Consider the following 24,011-nt stretch of genomic DNA (forward strand, 5'->3'; position numbering starts at 1 on the left):
TCATCATTCAAGGAAGACGAAGACCAACAACAATACTCCGGTCAAAAAGATGCAAACAAATGTAGGCCCATTGTGGAGACAAATGGACATTAGGACATAGACGCCTTAACAAGAAATTGTATACTTATGAAGTTGAGAAGGAATTAGACACTTCTAGTAATGAGTCAAAAACAAAATTTGTCGCAAGTGTGGAGAAAACTGGACGCCAGAACATAAATGTGAAGACACATCTTTACACTACTATAAGATAGTAGATGGAAAGAAAGTTGAAGTAAAAGAACCTAATAAAGAAATCGTTGTCACACACAAAGAAGATTAAGATCCTGAAGAACCGCCATTAGTTGCAATTTCAAGTGACTAGGAAAATCACGATGAAGATAGCAATTCTTCAAAAGATCCAGAAAAACAAGCAACTACAAAATACGTCCCACCACATCTTCAAAAGAAGAGAAACCAGTCTCCAAAAAGAAAGAACATTAAGCTTACTACACCACCAAACATGACGAGGAGATTACACCCTAAAACCCTATAGCTTAAAGGGCTCATAAGAGGTAAAAATGTCAATATACTTGTAGATTCTTGCAGTACTCACAATTGTATAAACATTTATCTTACTAAACAACTTGATCTTTTTATATGCCCAATCAAGGACCTGACCATGACTATCGCTATAGGGCAAAATTTTGAAGAGATAGGAGAATGTCATAAGGTTTCAATAAAGATACAATAACTAGAGCTACAAAAAGATTTATTTTCCCTACCACTTAAGGAAATGGATATAGTGCTAGGCGCGGAATGGTTAATACAATTAGGAAGCTATACTACAAATCTTGAAGAACAATTCATGGAGTTTAACTGGCAAGAACGACATTATAAATTATATGGTGTTAACGCATCCAGCTTCAAGGAATGTGCAAATAAACATGAGAATTTCACCAATTCACAAGGCACAAACAAAGTCAAAATAAAGGATGTCATTCCATAGCAGTGTGATCAACTAGAGAAAACCCTTCTTGTTATGCTTTGAAGATAAAGCATCTCTAAAGGGGGTGGCAATGTTATGAATAAAATATTCATAAAAAACATTAATTAAATAATAATATTAATAATAAATTAAATAATTTAATTAATTAATGGCCCATTAATTATGAAGGGGCATAGGTCAAAAGATGTGACCACTCACCTTCGTGGCCAGTCAATGCCTACATAGGCACACCGCCATGAAGGATTGTAATCACAATTCAGTTCTTATTTAATAATACAACTACTTACACATACATATACAGTCTACACAAAATTACCTTCTTACGTACTGGTTTCCTCGCTACAACAAATAGAAACTATTTTGATCACCTTAATTGAAAAAAGAGGCAGAAAGCTGAAGATTCCATTCTAGTAGTTATTAAGCACAGAGATATAGGATAAGTAAAAAAACAATCCGATCCTACAAAGATTTTGTTTTTTCAGCAAAGATAAATGAGTGGTTAAATCCTGCTTTCTGGATTAATATAAGCCTACCACCAAGAAATGTTGCTTGAACCTTCAAACCATATAAGCTAATGTATGCACCAGGTGGGGCATACAACTCTCCACAAGCACAAGCAAGATAATACTCCTTCTCACCACAAACTGGGATATAACCTGCGATAAATTTACCTGTAGAGAAACCACATCAGAAAATTCCTTGAAATAAAATCCTACTAGAACATTTGAATTAGGAATCCATTCAGATATGAATAACATGTTCATGAATAGGATGCTCTAAAAGTTTAAGAATAATTGATATGAATAACATGTTCATGAATAGGATGCTCTAAAAGGAAAATAAATACAATATGAAGGCTTTACAGCTGCAAACATCTCCAGTATAATAAACAAATTCAATGAGCTTCACCACAATTACAATAAGTTAATAGAAAATTATTTATTTTACTTGACCCATCTTTGATGTCACATCAGTCGTAGCCAAAGTGATCACCGATCAGCAATTCACTGATTACAATTATAAAAGAGGGAAAGATGAATGCTTGAATTTGTTTTAAGAAAAATCTTTCGGTAGAAATCACATAAGAGAAATTTTTGGCCGAAGCGTTTCAAACAAGTGTGATTCATCATCAAGACCAGATGAATGCTTGAATTTGTTTTTGTAATAAAATTGGGCCAGTATATTAGAAAAAAGCAATGAGGCTCACAACAAGAATAATAGGTTGATACAATACCATTTATTTTACTTGGCTCATCTTTGGCATTGCCCATCAGTCATAACCATCGCTGACTGAAATTGGACACTGATCAGTACTTAGTAATTGCATAATAGAGTGAAATAAATGCTTGAATTTTTATTTTACAAGAAACCTGAGCCTTATATTACAAGAAAAAATACATTGTACATCAACAAGCAGTGGACATCATAGCGTCTCCCCTTCCTACCAAAGGAAGAAGGACAAGATTTTATGCTAAATTCCCACAATCAGATCTCCAATATGCTTCCTAAGTAACAGGATCATAGCACAAACTTGACTATCCAACTCATTAAAATACCTATGAAAGTCCATATCTAAATAGCCTTTTAGGAGGCATTCAAAGTTTCATTACATCACAACTTCCAAGAGAAAGGAATAGAACTTAGCTGAAAAATACAGACACTTGGGTGGTCAAACAGGAGCAAACATGTTTTGTTCAAGGCAGGTTTAATCTAGATAATAAGATTTTGGTGTGAGGCCACAGAATGGGCTGGGGAGTCACAACAAAAAATCTCTTTTTCTTGAAATCGACTTCAGGAAAGCATATGACAGGGTTGACAGGAGATTTATTTCAAAAATGTTTCCCTGTCTTGGATTTGGATCAAATGGATCAAAATCTGTCACCATGGTGAATACCCTTTTTTGTCCCTTGCCCTCCTCGAGAGACAATTCTTCCAAAGTTCTAGGACAACTCAACCAAGATGTAGTACATGGACATGATCATCCACCTCATAGTCTTTATTACCGCAAAATCTAGCAGGCCTAGTGCAAAGGCACACTAGGCAATGTAACAAGGTTACCGGATCCGTCAGGCCTAATGGCTGGATCTGCGGATCCCCAGATCAGAGACGGATTGGGATCCGGATCCGGATCCGCAGAGATCCGCCCATCTTCTATTCGTGGGTAAAAATTTGTCAACATACGTGAGCACAAAATTCCAAAATTGGAAATTCAACGCAAGTCAATGGAATGGTAAGAAATGGATTAATGAATCCGTCAGCGGAAATAAACTAGGGAATTGTTGGGCGACATAAAATTTATTATTTTTATGTTGAACCTATTTTAAACTTTAATACAAGACGTTATAAATATTAATGCAAGTTCGTGGGCAACAATTTATTATTTCTATGTTGACCATATTGTAAACTTTAATAGTATTAAAGGCATTATAAACTTAAATATGTGTGACGTGAACTCATATTTATTTAGAAGATATTTTAAAGTTCAAAAACTAAGTTATATAATCAATTTTAAAGTTTCTTTTCAAGTTTAAAAAGTAACTTTGCTAAAATAACTATAAGTTTAATAATTTGCTTAATATAAATAATTATAACTAATAATTAGTGTTTAAATATTTATAAATGATGCATTAATTATATTATGATTAACTTAATAATTATTTTTAAAGTATTATATTGGAGTTATATATTTAAAAATTCACATATGTATTTTATTTTTATATAAATTTAATTAATGTTTGATTAATATTTATAAATGATACATTAGGAATTATTTATAATCATTATTTATTGTATGTAAAAATTATATATTTAAAAATTAGCATATGTTTTTATTTTTATAATTATATAAATTTAGTTTTTATTTTTTATATTTATATAAATTTAAATTTTAAAAATTATGAAATATTTTATATTCACTTGTACTTATTGTTTCCTTACCATTTTCAGATCCTGGGTTTTCAAAAAACTAGCGGATCCGGATCCGAATCCTGGTAACTTAGCAATGTAGGTCTTATGGCAACCAAGAGATTATCCACCAGTCACCTCAATAGACTCACTCCAGCAATTTAGTGGTGGATTTTATCCCCACAAGGACGGCTTCACTAACAATATCACCCAACAAAACCTTCAAAAAATAAGGGCTTAAGGGTGCCAAGATCTAATGGTTATGAAGGAAAGTATTGGCAAGGCCTTGATGGCCATGATAAGAGATACAAACAATCAAGCACACTTTCCACCAACCCCAATGGACTAGAACTTAGAATGGCATTGTTATAAACTAGGGTTTATATGATATGCAATTTTACAACATCCAAAGACACATAACAACCAAGAAATAGCCTCTAAGGGATAGATTTAATAAATTATCAAAGAATATTAAGGGGTAACCCATGGAAAAGGAAACTTTTGTAGTTTTTAATGGTTTGATATGCATAAAACAGCAAAAAAGGCCTAGACATCAATCTTTTTTTTTTTTGATTAAGTTTAATCTATTAGTATACAAAAAGCTTACATGGAGGCCTGGGCCTCAGAAGTTTTGGCCCGTGGTATGGGCATTCTAAAATAGCAGACATAATCAACATGTATCAGGCGATTCAACAAGAGAGTGCCGCCCTCATAGGGGAAACCGGCCATGAAGCTCCAACAGTTTATCAACCCACAGTAACTAAGAGAAGTTATGCATACAAAATTGTTCCCAGTCAAAAAACACAGCCGCCCGCAAAGGGGAAACCGGCGACTTGACAAGCTGTAAATCTGAAGGTAACCAAGTTGTGGCAGCGAGTGAGTAACAATGACTAACCTAGACTGTTGTCCATCCAAAAACATGCAAAAATGGAGATTAGCCATTTAAGTACCTTGAGAGGAGGGGGGAGATTCGACCACGCAACATGCATAGGCGTAAGGGTCATCCTCGTCCTACATATCATCTTTAGCACTGGAACAGCCTTGCTTGGTGTCGTCCTCGTCCTGCTTATCATCTATAGCACTGGAGCAGCTTCACTTGGTGTCGCCGAACCGGCTTCAACTCTGAGATCCTACGAGGCGCTGCACTCGACCGCTTTCCTTTTCTGACCACCTCTGGAGGGAGAGCTAGGCCTTTCAACCTCCTTTTGTGCCAGATTAGTTCTCGGAAGCTCGGTACTCATTTCAGGGGGCTCCTCTTTAAAATCAATGGTAATGGTGGCTGTTATAGTCGGCATGTTGAGCAAACAGGGGAAATGGAACTGGGCAGTATGCTGCTGACCGGGGATGAGACTGGAGATGCCTCTTGCAGGCTGAGAAATCCCGCGACCAACTTGGAAGCCACGACCACTTCTTGTCTCAAGGTAACAACCCAACAAGGAGTCCGAGGGAGGAGACGAGGAGCTCGGAGAGGTGGAGGGAGGGTGGTGGGGAGGACAGCCACGACTCGAGCCGCGACGACACCGCATCCTCTGGCGCAGACGAGGCATTGGATACAATTGAGAATGACTGAGCGAGACAAAGCAAGAAGCAGAGGGCGGGGAATGAACGGGCGGACCAGTGCAAAGCTCAGAAACAGAGAAAGGGCGCACGGATTAGGGAAAGAGTCAGAGTGAAACCAGAATCCCCGAGAGCAATGGGAGCTTTGCGTAACATGAAAGCCCGGAATGAGGTCAATGCAACAGAAAATTGAACATCTGCGCCCAGTGTTGGTTCTGGAGCTGTGCTCTAAGACAGCCGAGGAGCAGCAAGAGCGCAGAGGCAACAAAGCAGGCGTGAAGCTTCCGGTAGAAGCCATATTGGTGAAGAACAAACGCGAGCATGGGCAACTGTGCTGCATAAATGCAGTGGGGCGGTTGGCAGGCTCGTCGTTAATGCAGTTAATGAGGACGAGGACAAGAGGAAGGGTGGCGGTGGTAGAATCCCACGTGCATGCCCAAATCCTCTGCCACATATCATTCCCTCTGATCACCCGCATCCGAGGCCTAGACATCAATCTTCATTAGGGGATAAAAATGCAATTAATGCTATATTTTTCCTTTTCACTTTATTAAATGCAATTTTATCAATAGAATAATAAGATATAGATGCAAAATTACCATAACATGCAAATTAAAACCAAACCCTAACCCAAGATACCAAGAATTTACGAAAAAGAAGTAGAAATTTATGATAATCACCACAAGTAGACTAATGCCTTTTGTAAAGTGGGCAATGGAGTCAATTAAGGCAAGGTTAATGATAGAGGGCCTTGGATGAAGGGAATGGAGGACTAGATTTCTTCTCTTAGAAACCCTAGTGACTTCTCTATATGGGATTTAATGCAAAGGATTCATGAAGTTTGAACCAAGTTCCTTTGATGGATTCTTCCAAAACAAATTTTACATACCATAATAAATCGAGATTTCAAGAAAGATATTACACTTTTTTAAATGGCACAAATAAAAACCCTAATTTTCTAAAACAGCATGCAAAATGGAAGAAAATGACAATAAACTTCCCTCTATTTATATGAGGGAAACCAAGTTCGTTTTCATAATTTTACAAGAAAAACCCTAAAACTTTGCCTAGGGCATATAACCAAGCCTAAAAGTCACAAGACAACTTTATGATAGCTTTAAAACATAAGAAATACATCAGAAAACTCCCACACATGTGGGAATAAGTGCTCTCCAACATGACATCATCCTCCTAGAGTGGACATCTCCATCAAGCAAGTGATGAAGTGAGTCGATCAATGCTCTTCACTCCAAGGTACATCATCAAGCACATGGGTAAATCACCAACTAACATCTCCCCCACCATGACATAATCATCAAGGAGACTCTCATCACCTTCCTAGGGCATGTAGGGATGACCTAACAACCTCTAGGCAAGTGTTGGCCGTTAGTTTTTGTAGCAACAAATGTGTTCTAGCCACGAAATTTGGTGGAGATGCTAGAATGCATGAGATCTCCAAAACCGAGAAATCGTTTCTAGAAATTGCACCTAGAGATGACTTAATTAGATTATTAACCTATTTTTTAATGTTTCTTAAGTCTAAACTTACGAAAATTGGTTAATTAATCATAATTAATTAAGTCGAGGTGAGAATAGTCTAGAAACTCACACGGATCAACTTCAAGATGATACTAGCCCTTGATTAAGTTTTAATATTAGTCATTGGTGCTCCAAATGAGGATTATAAGAAGTCGATGGGCACTTGGAGAACACACCTGTTGTAAATACTCAGTGATCTAGGCAATTCGATTTCCCAGTAGCAGATGATTCAGTAGTGAGATCGAGCCAATGATCGAGTAGCAGGCGGCAGAGGGGAAACATAGTGATTTTTTAAGAGGAGCTCTAGTTCCGGAGTGTTGAGAAATCTAGGGCATAGAAATGAGGTAATTTCTCTTAAATGATAACTGCTTGTGAATGCTTTTTACTTCTTTAGATTAGGATCTTCTATTTACTTAGATTATTATAGTGTTATTCTTCAATCAAACAGTTACCAAAGCATAAACAATAAGAGACAAGAGACACAAAACATAGGCGATCAGCCAAGGCCAAAACCTCTCCAACTTGAGAGAAAAACCCAAACGAATTCTTCTTCTTATAGAGACTTCAATTGACGAATACCAAGACCCTTGAACTATCAACTGCTCCAAGACCAAGTCACAAACCCTTCTTCCCTACTTCTTCTTGACCAAGTCAACACTAGTCAAACTGCTTGCTTTCTTTTGGATCTCAGCGATCCTTCATTTTTTCAACCTCTTGTTTCAGACCTGCAACTCTCGGCCTCTTCAGAAGCCCTAATTGTAGCACATGGGAAGTATCACAGTGAAATTTTATCTATTGCAGCTACTAGAAATTATTCTTTTAACTGAAAATTTTAATTATGCAGTTTATTTGCTAAGCCAAACAACGAATAAAATCACAACTGCAATTTTCACCATAAAAATACTACGAAAAAAAAATAAAAAAATAAAAATAAAAATAAAAAAATAAAAAATAAATAAAAAATAAAAAATTAAATTAAATTAAATAAAAATAAAAATAAATTAATTAATTAATTAAAAAAAAAATTAAAAAAAAATACAAAAAACTGAGAAATTCTAGCACACGCAATAATTTGACACAGTTATTTTTGGACAATTGTCCCCAAAAAAACACAACTTGGGAAAACCGGTGCAGCAAATGAGGGTTTTATTATTAATCTTCAATAGCAAATATGAGTACAATAATTTAGATGCCCTGCTGGCAATCTAATATGAGGAAAATACTAGCAAAAAATATCGTGAGAAGTTTCTCTCACCCCACAGTTATTTTTTGCCTCTGAAACTGCCTCCCTAGCCTCTGTGCTGAGCTCCCTGCATCACCCTCTACGCAGAGCTTACACTAGCCCTCTGGAAATTTCGGCCTTCCATCCTTTGCTTCTCCCGGGAATTGGAAATCTTCCTCCTGGAATGTTGTTCCCCTCCTCTTCCACCTACTACTCAACCTCTGGCTCTATCTTCTCTGTTGAGTTGTTGCTTCTAAGAAAATCAAACGGTCTAGGCAACTAAGTATCTGCTCTGGATGATTTCTCCATCACCACATCGACTCCCTCTTATAATCCATTGTTGGAGCACCAACGACCAAGATTAAAACTTAATCAATGGCTAAGATCATCTTTGGATTGATCCATGTGAGTTTCTAGAAGATTCTCACCTTGACTCAATTAATTCTGATTAATTAACCATATTCCCTAAGTTTAGACTTCGGAAATATTAAAAAATTGGTTAATAATCTAATTAAGCCATTTCTAGGTGGAATTTCCAGAAACGATTTCTAGGTTTTGGAGATCTCATGTATTCTAGTCTCTCCACAAAATTTCAAGGCTAGAACACATTCGATGCTACAAAAACTAACACTCCCTCTTAGCGAGGAATGTGTTCTAGTGCTACTGCTCACCCTATAGCAACCCCTATCTGTGCATCATCTCCTGTCACGTTGCTGATGTCTGTCCATGCTACCCACCAACCATTGTGCAACTCTGATATACGTTGCTTTTGTGTTGTTGCTGACACTGCCATAATCCTGCCAACACTGCATCTGCACTGCAACTCCCTCTCATATGGCTACTGCAACATCTGCAACTGGAAAACATCCAAAATAGCTTATCCCTGCTATTGAAACAAGTTCTCCACCATACCCATCTGTTTTATAAAATAGACAAACTTAGCTCTCCCTAAAGCTTTCGTGAGTATATCTGCAACCTGCTCTTCTGTGGGAACATATTGTAGTTGGACTGTTCCTCGTTGTACACAACCTCTGATGAAATAACACCAAATATCGATGTGCTTTTACATACATTCATGGTCTTACTAGCATCATTTACATCACATAATTTGCAGAATGGGTTTACAATGACACATAAACTGCTGATAGATGATCCAATCCTGTTGAAAAAATTGGTACTTCCACTTCCGTGGAACTTTGACAAAAATTGTGCAACACACCCCACCTCACTCCTGTAGGTATGTGAGGTATCATAGCGAAGTCTTCCTCCAACCTGGAGGACAACCTATCTATCTCAGCATGTGCTGCTGCCTAGTCCTGTTTCTCCTCCTTGTCGTTCTTTCTGAGAGGACATTGGTTACTATAGTGTCCAAACTCGCCACACCTGAAGCACTTGACCTTAGATAGGTCCTTCTTCTTCCTTCTTTGTTCCCCTGCCCCCCACTGGGACCCTTTGATGCGAGGGCCGCATTCTCCTCCTCCTTCACCACCTTCAGTCCCATGCTACTGTTGCCACTGATGAAGCTCTTTAGTAGATCTCACCTCAACTCCTCTTGCTGCAAATCGACCCATATCATGTCCCAATCTAGTAGCTTGTCTCTACCCAATATACTTTGGACAAAAACTTGCCACTCCTCAGAGACACTGTTCAGTGCCAATCTCACTAGCTTTGTTGGTTGAGGCACTGCCCCAACTACTGACAGTTGATCTCGGACCTCCTGAATCCTGGTGAGGAAGGGATCTATGCCTTCCCCCTTCTGCATCCTGATGCATTTCAGCTTCTCCTCTAGGAACATCTTCCACTGCTCAGAAGTGCCTTGATATAGCATGGTGAGAGCATCCCATATCTCTTTGGCAGTATCCTTGCCAGCTATGTGTGAGACTATATGGTCCCGAACCCATCTCCTTCTTGTATTCCTTCAAGTGATCCGCATCCTGGGGAACTGCCACAACACTGTCTTTGTAGAGCTTTAGGTCGTATTCATCCAACAAGAAGGGCATCCTGGCCTTCCAGATGACATAGTTGGAGGAGCCATCCAACCTATCATGATCTCTAAGTCTTGTTGTGGCCATCTCTAATATTGTAGAAAACTCTCTCTTTCCCTGTGCTGGATTGTTGCTCTGCTATTTGTACTCATTTCTAGAATGTGTGACTCTGCTAGCTGCTACTACCAATCTGCAACTAGAAATTCGAACTTTCAAGACTCAAAGTTCCCTGAGGAAAAGTTTCCCTCTATTGTGTGTGCTTTTCTCTTCCACCCGACGCGGATTCTGCTTCTACAACCTACAACAAAACCCTCTACATCCAACCAGGAATCTACTCAGTGAAAAACTGAGTTGTTGCAACTCCCTCTACCTACTGGAATCACTGATCTGAGTGATTAGAACTTTTTTTGCCTCTTACACTGAAAAATCAAACTTCCCCAACCAGCTCGGCCTGCTTGGAAATGGACTGCGCTACCTCTAGGAATTTTGGCCTGTTGTTCATACTGAATAGCGAAATTCCTTCTTTCGCTACTGAGCTCCCCGGCTAATTAGTCATGCTCTGATACCATGTGAAAATTCCAAAACGGAATCCTATTACAGCAACTACTATTATTTCTCCTAACTGATAAAATAATTATTCAGTTTATTACTATGGCAACATCAAAATAAACACACTACAACCTTCACAAATAAAACTGTGGAAAATAAATAGCGCTGGAACTGAGAAAATACTAGCACACACACATAAAAATAACGCCGTTATTTTTGGACAAAAGTCCTTGGAAAAACCCAATGCGAGAAAATTGGTACAGCAAATGAGGGTTTTATTTTATTATGCAACAGTGAAAAAATTTGAGTACAATCTAGATGCCTGAAATTGGCAATCCACAGCAAGAAAATCTGGGCAAAATTATTCAAGGGAATTACCCTTCCTCCACAAGCAATCCCGGAACAACCCGCCTTCATAAAACTCGCCCTTCTAGACCCTCTGCGTCAGCCTCAACGCTACTTTGCACAGTTTGTATAACTCTAAGCCTCCAACTAGTCTCTCATGAAGTCTTTTTGGCTACCTCTGTTGAGGCAATCGTCTCTTCAGCACTCTAGGACCTATGCCTGACCTCTAGAACTGAGAACAAATTTCTCTCCAGCAAATCGAATTGCCAATCTGAAGCAACTACACAATCCTCTGCACTGTCGCACTAGGAATAACTCAGTCCTCTTGCTGCTACCTCTCCGGATCTAGGAAACTTCCTCCGGACTCACTGTCCCTACCCCTCACTCATTGTTTCGATCTCTGGCTCTCCAGCAGCTGATTGTTGCTACTCTAGAAATCGATTTGCCAAGGAAATCAAATTTTTGGTGTTCTCCAGTGTATTTTCCAAGTGCCCATCAACTTCCTCTTATAATCCACTGTTGGAGCACCAACAGCCAAGATTAAAACTTAATCGATGGCTAAGATCATCTTAAAATCGATATGTCTGAATTTCTAGATAAGTCTCACCTTGAATTAATTAATACTGATTAATTAACCAATTTTCCTAAGTTTAGACTTAGGAAACATTAAAAAAATTAATAATTAAGTCACTTCTAGGTGGAATTTCCAAAAACGATTCCTGGGTCTTGGAGATCTCATTTATCCTAGCCTCTCCACCAAATTTCATCGCTAGAACACATCTGATTCTACAAAAACTAACAAGGAGAACCACATGTTCTTGCTTGGAAAACAAGGGGCCAACCCCTTGTCCACTATGTTGGGAGTCTATTTCTACATCATGGCACCCCTTGGACTTCATTAGTGTTGATTTGGGGCAGCAATGGATGTGCTCTAACCATGAAAATTGGTGGAGAGGCTAAAGCACATGAGATCTCCAATACCCATAAATGGTTTGGGCAGATTCTAAACAGTTTGGGAGATATTAAAATAATTAACATTTTTAATGGAATCCCTAAGTCTAAACTTAGGGAAAATAAAATATTAATGTGAATTAATATAAAACTGTGTTAGAAGGGTCCAAAAGTCATGGATCAAGCCAAAATTAATCTTAGCCATTGATTAGGAACTTAATCTCGGTTGTTGATTTGTGAACGAGAAAAGTATATAAGGAGACCTGAGGGTCACTTGGAGAACACACTGATTTGATCAAGATTTCGATTTTCTGGAGCAGGGTTTGTTAAGGAAGTCGAAAGAGTGATCAGAGTTGCAGTTGAAGGGCAGTGAATACAAAAGCAGAGAGACAAAGAGTGTGTCAGGAGAATCAGCATAGAAGTCGAAAGAGAGGGATGCAAAGCCAGCTAGAGGCAATGCAGAACTAGCTAGGGCCCACACAGAGGCAGTCAGGAGCTGCGCAATGCCTCAGAGAGCCAGCGTGGGTGACGCAGAGGCTGTAGAGGTTGACGCAGTGCCTCTAGAGGCTGACGCAGGGGTTATTGGGCCGACGTTGGGCCAGGGAGGGTTGACGCAGTCCCTAGAGGCAGACGCTGGGGTTTTCGTGGGGCAGATTGGGACTGGGAGCTGTCGGAGTGTTTATCCGAGCTTTTAGCCAGAATATCTGCTTCTGAGTAGAGAGGTACTACTGCGGAGATTATTCTCTATTGGGTGAGCCGGTTTTGGCACCCAGATTGTATTCAGAAACTACATAATAATAAAACCCTCAGATAGTTGCACCAGTTTTCCCGCATTGGGTTTTTTCGGGGACATTGGTCCAAAAACAACAGTGTCACCTGTGTGCTTGCTTTTTTTTCCTTTAGTTGATGATTTGTAATGTGCTGAGCATGTACTTGTATTTATTTTCAGTATTTACATCGTAAATAACTTGTTAATTAATAAGAACAAGTAGACAGAAATAAATCAGAAAAGTACATGAAGGATTTCTAACAGGTTAGACTTAGAAATTCCAACATGGTATCAGAGCGTGGTTGTAGATCACAGGAGAACTGAGGACATTAGCCGAGCAGAGCAGCAACAGCAGAAAACAGTGTTCTCGAGTGACAGAAGTTGTTCCTAGCAGAGAAGCAGCAAGGAAGGGGTGATGCGGTGCCTACATCATCAAGTTTGAGGCCGGAAGAGGATCAACGCAGTGGCAGAGGGGAGAAAACTCGACCTACGCAGTGCCCAGTCATCTTTCTCAATCAGGGAGGATCGAAGCCCATGGCCAGGAGGTGCAGATTTTGCTGGTGTCAAGATTACGCAGAGCCTAGAAGCTCTAACCTTCAGTTTTTTGGGGCTTAGGAGGCTGTGGGTAAGTTGCAGAGTGAAGCTAGTGGGGTACTGTAGTCAGAACAGTACCTAACAAGGCAAGACCAATGAGAAGGGAGTTGCTACCAAGGCGGATTTCTAGCCAAGGAATCCAGATCAGTGGTGCAACTGCACAGACAATTGGAGTGGGGCAACTTGACGTTGACAGAGGGACTTCCACGAGGGAAATCGAGGCTTAGAGGGAGTCACATCGAGAACTTCCAGAAGGGAAGTAGAGGAGCAACGAGATGGTAGTGAACGGGGTAAGAGACTAGACGAAGCCTCAAACTTCGTAGTCTGGAAGGCCAGAATCTTATCCGTTCTAGACAAGAACCGTCTCAAGCAATTCGCCTCAAGGACAATAGCAGTCCCAATTGACCCGGCTGATAACAATAAGTATGAGGATGCAATGGCAAGGGCCAAGAGCATCATCCTTGACAGGGTCAAGGACCATGTAGTACCACACATTGCCGAAAAGAATACGGCAAATTAGATGTGGGAGGCCCTAAAGAAGTTGTATCAGCATACTTCAGTGCAGAGGAAGATGCTACTAGAAAATCAACGACGTCATACCAGATGCAGAAGGGAGAACAGATTGACTCCTTCCTCGGTCGATTGAAGGAGACCCGGGATCAGCTGACTTCCATAGGAGCCATGCCGGACCAATAATTGATAGTGAGAACAGCCCTGAACGCAGTCTCAGAAGACTAGGAGGTGTTTGTCCAGAGCATACTGGGCAGGGCGACCCTTCCAGATTGGGAGGAAATGTGAGCAACTCTTCGCCAAGAAGAGATCAGAAGGCTAAGCAAGGCGGGAAGCAACGGCAAGGGGATCAGAATCAAGGATGAGGAGGAGGATGATGCCCTAGCATCTGAGGGAAAGCAAGAGAAATAGATGAAGAAGGACCTCTCCAAGGTCAAATGCTTCAACTGTGGGGAACTGGGTTACTATGCAAGCCAGTGTCCAAGGAAGAAGAGCAAAGGAGAGGCTTTCGAGACCAAGGCTGCGCCAGCAAGGGCGGAGAAGGGATTGGAGACAGATGATTACTGTGCCATGAGTGCTCACACGCCACTTGAGCGAAAGTGGGGAGACATCGAGTTGTAGTCAGACGGACTACAAGCGATGAGGCGCAGGATCCTTGAGGTACCCAACCTCTTGGATTATACCTGGCTACGGGGGCCCCGAAGAGGAGTAGCAGTGCTGGCGGATGTCAGTAGAGACGAATGATGATGGAGCGACAAAGGGAGCTACAGTGCAAGATTCCCGACACAGCGTGAGGCAGCAGTGCGAGATGCACAGAGTTGTTGCAGCAATGCACAGGTCAGAGAGGGAGTACTTGTCAGTGACAGAGGGAGCTTCAGCATCGGTAGTGTTTCTAGCCTGACGGAGATGTCAGAGTTGGGAGATTAGTTACTTAATTCTCAGTAACTGAGTATCAGTGCAGCAGTTAACAAGATGCAACATGATGAGAGGGGTTGCACTGCAAATGTAGCAGTGGCAGTGGCAGGGCCATGGGCAGCAACACAGATGCAGAGGGAGTTGCCGTATAGATGCAGCAGTGGCAGTGGTAGGGCCATGGGTAGCAGTACACGATGCAGCAGTGCAGAGGATGTCGGGCAGCAAGCCTAGCATCAACACAGAGACCGGTGCGGATGATCAGGGTGATGCTCAGTGAGGAGTATTTCTAGAGCATAGTCCTCACTAAGAAGGAGTGTTGATTTGGGGTAGCAGCAGATGTTCTCTAGCCATGAAATTTGGTGGAGAGGCTAAAACACATGAGATCTCCAATACCCAGAAATTGTTTGGGCGGATCCTAAACAATTTGGGAGATATTAAAATAATCAATATTTTTAATGGAGTCCCTAAGTCTAAACTTAGGGAAAATAAAATATTAATGTGAATTAATATAAAACTGTGTTAGAAGGGCCCAAAAGTCATACATCGAGCCAGATTTAATCTTAGTCGTTGATTATGGACTTAATCTCGGTCGTTGATTTGTCAACGAGAAAAGTATAAGAGGGGGCTTGAGGGTCACTTGGAGAACACACCAAGTTGATCAAGTTTTCAATTTTCTGGGGCAGGGTTTGCTGAGGAAGTTGAAAGAGTGATCACAATTGCAGTTGAGGGGCAGTGAATACAAAAGTAGAGAGGCAGATATAGTACCACGAGGATCAGCGCAGAAGCCGGGAGAGAGGGACACAAAGCCAGCCAGAAGTCAGTAGAGGGAGCACTTGTTAGCAGCAGGGGGAGCTTCAGCATCAGGAGTGTTTCTAGCCTGACAGGGATGTCAAAAGTTGGGTGGATCAGTTACTTACTTCTTAATAACTGAGTTGCAGTGCAGTAGCAGTATGCAATAACACAATGCAGATGCAGTGTTGGGAGAAAGGACCAGCAGTAGCACGGATGTAGAGGGAGCTGTCATACGGATGCAGCAGTGGCAAGGCCATGGGGAACAGCACAGGATGCAGTAGTGCAGAGGATGTTGGGCGGGGAGGCCTAGCATCAACACAGGTACCAGTGTTGTATAATCAGAGTGATGCTCAGTGTGGAGTATTACTAGAGCACAGTGCTCGCTAAGAGAGAGTGTTAATTTGGGGTAGCATCAGATATGCTCTAGCCATGAAAATTGGTGGAGAGGCTAAAGCACATGAGATCTTCAAAACCCATAAATGGTTTGGACAGATTGTACCCAGTTTGGGAGATATTAAAATAATTAATATTTTTAATGGAGTTCCTAAGTCTAAACTTAGGAAAAATAAAATATTAATGGGTATTAATATAAAAATGGGTTAGAAGGTTCCAAAAGTCATGGATCAAGCCAAATCTAATTTTAGCCATTGATTAGAGATTTAATCTCGATCGTTGAAGGACCAACAGGAAAAGTATAAGAGAAGGCTTGAGGGTCAGTTGGAGAATACACCAGAGTGATCAGTCATTCGATTTGCTAGAGCGGGGTTGCTAAGCAAAGTCGAATCAGTGATCAGCAGCAAGGGGCAGTGAGGACTGGACAGAGAGGCAGAGACAGTGCCGAGAGACCAGTGCAGAGGTAGAGAGCGAGACACAACAGCCAGAGCAGGTCACGTGTTGGAATTTCTAAGTCTAACTGTTAGAAACCCTTCATGTACTTTACTGATTTATTCCTACCTACTTGTTCTGTTAATTAACAAGTTATTTACCATGTAAATACTGGAAATAAATACAAGTACATGCTCAACACATTATAGATCATCAACTAAAGGAAACAAAACAAGCACACAAGTGACACCGTTGTTTTTGGACCAATGTTCACGGAAAAACCCAATACGGGAAAACTGGTGCAGCTATCTGAGGGTTTTATTATTATGCAGTTTCTAAATACAATCTGGAAGCCAAAACTGGCTCACCCAACAGAGAATAATCTCGGCAGTAGTACCTCTCTACTCGGAAGCAGATATTCTGGCTGAAACCCCGGCTGATCACTCCGACAGTTCCCAGTTCCAATCTACCCCACGAAAACCCAAGTGTCTGCATCTAGGGACTGGGTCTTCCCTTCCTGGCCCTGCGTCAGCCCAGCGTCAGCCCAATAACCCCTGCGTCAACTTCTGGAGGTACTATGTCAGCCTCTAGAGCCTCTGCGTCACCCACGCTAGCTTTCTGAGGCACTGCGCAGCTCCTAGCTGCCTCTTCGTGAGCCCTAGCTGGCTCTACATGGCCTCTAGCTGGCTCTACGTGTCTCTCTCCCAGCTTTTGCATTGATTCTCCCAATACCCTCTCTGCCTCTCTGCTTCTGTATTAACTGCCCCTCGCTGTTGATCACTCATTCTATCTCTCTTAGCAAAACCCCACTCTAGAGAATAGAATCATTGATTACTCTGGCGTATCCTCCAAGTGACCCTCAACCTCCTCTTATACTTTTCTCGTTGACAAATCAACGACCAAGATTAAGTCCCTAATCAACGACTAAGATTAGATCTGGCTCGATCCATGACTTTTGGACCATTCTAACATAGTTTTATATTAATTTACATTAATATTTTATTTTCCCTAAGTTTAGACTTAGGGACTCCATTAAAAATATTAATTATTTTAATATCTCCCAAACTGTTTAGAATCTACCCAAACCCTTTCTAGGTATTGGAGATCTCATGTTCCTTAGGCTCTCCACCAATTTTCGTGGCTAGAGCACATCCGATGCTACCCCAAATCAACACTCACTCCTAGCGAGGACTGTGCTCTAGCAATACTCCTCACTGAGTATCACCCTGATCATTCGACATCGGTCACTGTGTTGATGTTATGCCTGCTGCCCATCATCTGCATTGTTGCATCCTGTATTGCTACCCATGGCCTTGCCACTGCCACTGCTGCATCCGTACTGCAACTCCCTCACCATCCTGCTGCATCGTGCTGCCCATAGCACTGTCACTGCTAACTATTGCACTGCAACCCAGTCACTGAGAAGTAAGTAACTGATCTCCCAAATATGACATCTCTGTCAAGCTAGAGACACCCATGATGTTGAAGCTCCCTCTGTCGCTGACAAGTGCTCCCTCTCTGACTTCTGCGTTGTTGCAACTATTCCATGCATCTCGCACCGTTGCACACCTCTCTGTGCCATCTTGCATTGGTGCAACACTCCCGTGCTTCTCGCACTGCTGCCTCACGCTGTCTTGGGAATCCTACACTGTAGCTCCCTCTGTCGCTCCATCTGCATCCGTCTCTACTGACATCCGCCAGTACTGCTACTCCTCTTCAGGGCTCTCGTAGCAAGTTCTAATCCAAGAGGTTGGGTACCTCAAGGATCCTACCCCTCATCGCCTGTAGTCTGTCTGACTATAGCTCGATGTCTCCCCACTTCCGCTCAAGTGGTGTGTGTGCACTCATGGCACAGTCATCGTCTGTCTCCACTTCCTTCTCTGCCCTTGTTGGCGCAACCTTGGTCTCGAAGCCTCTCCCTTGCTCTTCTTCCTTGGACACTGGGTCGCATAATGACCCAGCTCCCCATAGTGGAAGCATTTGACCTTGGAGAGGTCCTTCTTCTTTCGTTTCTCCTGCTTTCGCTTAGATGTTAGGGCAGCATCTACCTCCTCCTCCTTGATTTTTATCCCCTTGTCGTTGGTTCCCGCCTTGCTCAGCCTTCTAATCTCTTCTTCGCGAAGAGATGCCCACATTTCCTCCCAATCTGAAAGGGTTGCGCTGCCCAGTATGCTCTGGACAAACACCTCCCAATCTTCAAAGACTGTGTTCAAGGTTGTTCTCACCATCAATTCTTGATCCAACATGGCCCCTATGGAAGTCAGTTGATCCCGGATCTCTTTCAATCGACAGAGGAAAGTGTTGATCTGTTCTCCCTTCTGCATCTGGTATGACCGCAACTGATTTTCTAGTAACATCCTTCTCTGCACAGAAGTATGCTGGTACAATTTCTTTAGGGCCTCCCACATCTCATTTGTCATGTCCTTTTCGACAATATGTGGTACTACATGGTCCTTGACCCCGTCAAGAATTATGCTCTTGGCCCTCGCCATTGCCTCCTCGTACTTGTCATTATCAGCTGGGTCAACTGGGATCGCTATTGTCCTCAAGGCGAAGTGCTTGACACGATTCTTGTTTAGAATGGATAAGATTCTGGCCTTCCAGACTACGAAGTTTGAGGTTCCATCCAATCTGTCCTGGTCTCTTACGCCGTTCACTGCCATCTCACTGCTCCTCTACTTCCCTCCTGGAAGTTATTGGTGTGACTCCTTTTGAGCCTCGATTTCCCTCCTGGAAACCCTTCTACCAATGTTGAGATGCCCCCACTCCGATCGTTAATGCAGCGGGACCACTAATCTAGATTTCTCGGCTAGAAATCCTCGGTAGCAACTCCCTCCTCCTTGGCCTTGCCCTGTTAGGTACTATTCTGACTACAGCACCCCACCAGCTCCACTCTGCAACTTACCCACAACCTCCAAAACCCCAACAAACTAAAGGTTAGAGCTCCCAGGCTTTGCGCAATCAGGCACTGGCTAAAATGCTCCCTTAGCCAACAGCATCAACCCTCTCGGTCTCTATGTGACTCTTTGTGAACCTTTTCTGCCCTCCTCAGTCTCGGCACTGGCCTCTTCCTGGCTCAATCTTGATCGCGCAGGCACTGCGTCACCCCTTCCTTGCTGTTACTCTGCTAGGAACAGCTTCTATCACTCGGAACAACTATTTTCTATTGTTGCTGCTTTGCTTGGCTGATGTCCTCAGTTCTCTTGTGATCTACAACCACGCTTTGATACCATGTTGGAATTTCTAAGTCTAACTGTTAGAAACCCTTCATGTACTTTACTGATTTATTCCTACCTACTTGTTCTGTTAATTAACAAGTTATTTATCATGTAAATACTGGAAATAAATACAAGTACATGCTCAACACATTACAGATCATCAACTGAAGGAAACAAAACAAGCACACAAGTGACACTGTTGTTCTGAACTAATGTCCCCGGAAAAACCCAATGCAGGAAAATCGGTGCAGCTATCTGAGGGTTTTATTATTATGTAGTTTCTAAATACAATCTGGGAGCCAAAACCAGCTCACCCAACAGAGAATAATCTCGGCAGTAGTACCTCTCTACTCGAAGCAGATATTCTGGCTGAAACCCCGGATGAACACTCCAATAGCTCCCAGCTCCAATCTGCCCCATGAAAACCCCAGTGTCTGCCTCTAGGGACTGCGTCAGCCCTTCCTGGCCCTGCGTCAGCCCAATAACCCCTGCGTCAACCTCTGGAGGCACTGTTTCAACGTCTACAGCCTCTGCGTCACCCACGTTGACTCTCTGAAGCACTGTGCAGCTCCTGGCTACCTTTGTGTGGGCCATAGTTGGCTCTGCGTGGCCTCTAGCTGGCTCTACGTCCCTCTCTCCTGGCTTCTGCGCTGATTCTCCCGGTACCCTCTCTGCCTCTCTGCTTCTGTATTCACTGCCCCTCGCTGCTGATCACTGATTCTATCTCTCTTAGCAAAACCCCACTCTAGAGAATAAAATGACTGACCACTCTAGTGTATCCTCCAAGTGACCCTCAAGCCTCCTCTTATACTTTTCTCGTTGACAAATCAACGGCCGAGATTAAGTCCCTAATCAACGACTAAGATTAGATCTGGGTCGATCCATGACTTTTGGACCATTCTAACACAGTTTTATATTAATTCACATTAATATTTTATTTTCCCTAAGTTTAGACTTGGTGACTCCATTAAAAATATTAATTATTTTAATATCTCCCAAACTATTTAGAATCTGCCCAAACCCTTTCTGGGTATTGGATATCTCATGTGCCTTAGCCTCTCCACCAATTTTCGTGGCTACAGCACATCTGATGCTTCCTCAAATCAATACCACACAGAGCCCAGCAAAGACAACACAAAGTCTAAAGGACCTGCGTCATTCACGCAGAGGGTTGCAGGAGTGACGCAGAGGGTTTTGAGGCTGATGTAGAGCAGCAAGAGGCTGACGCAGTGCTTCAGAGTTGCTAGAGAAGGTTTCGTGGGACAGGTTTTCTGAATACCTGTTTCTGAATAGAGAGGTATTACTGCCAGTTGTTTTTCTCTATCAGGTGAACATGTTTGGCACCCAGTTGTACTCAAAGAAATACTGCATAGTAATAAACCCTCAGAATCGCTGCATTGGTTTTCCCGCATTGGGTTTTTCCAGGGACATTTGCCTTAAAATAATGTTGTCACTTGTGTGCTTGTTTTCTTTCAGCTGTTGATCTGTAGATTTTGAGACTGTATTGTGTTTATTTCATTATTTATATGTTTTAAATAACTTGTTCAGAATTAACAAGTAGAAGAAATAAACCACAAGAATACAAATTAAATTTCTAACGGATAGACTTAGAAATTTCAACACCTAGGACCGCTGTTAGTTTGAGCAGTAACAAGTCTAGTTGGAAACTCTCCTAGGACCCCTACTAGATTGAGCGGTAACACTAACCTTCTGCAATTTTTGGGTATCGGAAGTGCTTCTGTATTTTTGGACTACTGAAAAATCTCAAACCCTATAATGACTCCTGCAATCTTGGACTCCTGAAGGTTTCGGACCCGATACAGCCTTCTGTAGTCTCGGACTTGATCAGACATCAAGCTAATTCGATTAGGAGAGACTTCTTATTTTTTTTTGTCTGATGTTCTTCTACTAAACCTTGTCTTTGTCCTTATATTTGTTATCTCTGAACTGCGGTGTTATATCTCTAAAAGGATCCGAATAGGCTCCAATATATACTTGTTTCTATGTGTAGAATAGGCATGTTTATGAGGCCAACATGATCAAGATTAGGCCGACATGAATAGAGTTCTGTAGGTCGACTTGTAGAGTCTACTTCAGGTTGTCTAGTAGAGTCTTTAGGCCAACATTTTTGTGCTTTCATAGTTTGACTTGTAATGCATCTTAAGGTTGACTTACAATGTTTTTGTAGTGCATCTTTGACTTGTAGCTAGAGGTCTTAATTGACTTCTTCTAGACAAAATTGCATGATAAATCCTATAGGCATGCAATGCATGCCTTGACCATTATTTTAAAAAACGACCGTTTCGATACCGAAACGGCCGAGTTGATCCGAGCCGATACCCTCAGCCATGACTCGGCCTTTGAAACAGTACGTTTGGCCGAGTCATGGCTGACTCGGCCAACTCGGCCGTTTCCGTTATGACTCGGCCGAGTCACAAAAAGCCAGCCCAAAACATGTTAAACAGCGATTTAATATTCTTTTAATGGGTTTTTAAGGTGATTTCTGATTGGTTTGGACTCCAAGGTGTTATATGAATTTGCTAAATGTCATTTGGGGTCCATTTCCCCCTCCCAAACCCTATTTAACACACTCAAATGCTCTTTACTATTGATATGCTATTCGAATTTCATGGTAATGTTAAATTCTTAAAGTAAAAGTGACATTCTCCTTAATCTTCATTTTCATCCTTTTACTTAAATTTTTAACATTACCATGAAATGACTTAGGATGTTTGAGAGTGGTTTCGGCCTCATTGGATTTCATATGGAGAAAGTAGAATTTTAGATTTCATTCAAAATCCAGCAGACTTATCAGTTTTTCAGGATTTCAGGATTGGAGGATTGCAATGTTTCCATTGAATTTTGTCATGTATTAGGGTATGGAACTCGTATTTAATCAAGAGCACCAATCCCTCTATGTACCTTGATGTTAGTGACATTGGTTGTCGAACTCCTCTAGGATTCTCTCCCAAACCAGGAGCTTCTGAAAATGTCGCTCCCGCTCCCATTTTCGCTATTGCTCCCAAGTAACACAAAGAAGAGAAACCGTTTGGATCAAAAACGGTTAAATGATCTAGTTTATGTCCAATACAACCTCCAGCTCAGACGAAACCATTTGCTGAACAAAAGACCTGATTCAGATCCCATTGTGTTGGAAGACATTGATCCAACACCAGATTGGGTAGTGGAGAGTTGTCCAGCAGAGTTTGATCTTGATGAGGATCTTGATTTAGATTTAGATATCGAGACATCAATTGAACTTGAACATGTTGTTCAGTTGAATGCAGATCCCAATCCACCAGCCTCAGTGTCACAGCCAGCAAGGACTCCAATTGTAGGTGCTTCCTCTGCTCAGCCACGACAGAAGCGCAGCCGCATATCTACTCTATCTTAGCTTGCATCTGCTGCAGTTGCACAACCTGCTAGTGGTACCACTTCTACAGTTGCAGTTGGAGAGATGATGATGAGGAGGAGCCATGGACCCCCTGTCTGACTCTGATGATGATCCAGAGATTGATCGACATGATCTTGGCTCCTCTGGCAGTAGCTACTAGCCAGTAGCTGTAGTGCTAGTACTGGAGTCTGGTCACAGTTTACTTTTGTTGTAGAGGCCATTTCTAGCCTCCTTGGTTATGTGTTTTTTGTTTTGAGTCTTTGATCATGTATGACAGTTGACTATGTATTGCCATTGGGTACCATTTTGATATAATGGATCGGTTCATGAGCCTACTTTGATCATATGTTGTCTTCCATCTATATTATAATGTTGTGTTTGGAAACATGAATGAAAATCTCTAAAATTATGTTTAAAATCTTTAAAATTATGTTTTTTTATAAATAAATAAAAAAATATTTAATGTATTTTTTACAACGACCGAGTCATTGAAATCGAGCCGGCCGAGTCATTACCATTTCGGAGTCGGAGTCGGAGTCGGAGTCGATCCTCGGCCGAGTCGGAGTCGGAGTCGGAGTTTTAAAACTATGGCCTTGACCTATTTGACCAATGACCCAAGCATGAAACCCATGCTCCATAAATAAATAATTATCTTCTTCTTTACATCATATATACATAATGATATGAGTACAAAGACATTTATGAAGACCAAACCTAGTTACATTTCCAACAGATCTAAGGCTGAAAATTCACAGGGTTAAGAGTCAAGACTCAAGAGCAGGGGAAACCTCTAGTTTAGAGGTTAAATTTCTGCTTTGCATTGGTTGTCGTTTGTCTAGAAATATCTACATTTTCATCTTCCTTGTTTTACTGACTGCCCTTGCAATAAGGCCAGTTACTATGAGAAGTAAACATGTAGAAAAAATAAAAGCATGTCCATGATTGAAAAAACATACG

At 41.6% G+C, this 24,011-nt stretch overlaps 1 protein-coding gene across 4 annotated transcripts in view; it reads right to left on the reverse strand.

Moving 5' to 3' along the window:
• SPPA (signal peptide peptidase) overlaps window positions 1–24,011 on the reverse strand; it is a 471,996-nt gene that overhangs the window by 404,301 nt on the left and 43,684 nt on the right. For 3 of the 4 annotated variants that reach the window (XM_089448939.1, XM_089448935.1, XM_089448938.1), the window contains exon 4: window positions 1,519–1,656. The exons of the other annotated variant lie outside the window; for it this stretch is intronic. In XM_089448939.1, coding sequence (XP_089305065.1) covers window positions 1,519–1,656 — 138 coding nt within the window. The remainder of the gene's footprint in view (window positions 1–1,518; window positions 1,657–24,011) is intronic. 4 annotated transcript variants of the gene reach the window in all.

The sequence above is a fragment of the Pinus tabuliformis genome, chromosome X (genome assembly GCF_031772625.1).
Source record: "Pinus tabuliformis cultivar Carrire ecotype Pingquan chromosome X, CPIR1, whole genome shotgun sequence".
In the NCBI taxonomy this organism is placed as follows: Eukaryota; Viridiplantae; Streptophyta; class Pinopsida; order Pinales; family Pinaceae; genus Pinus; species Pinus tabuliformis.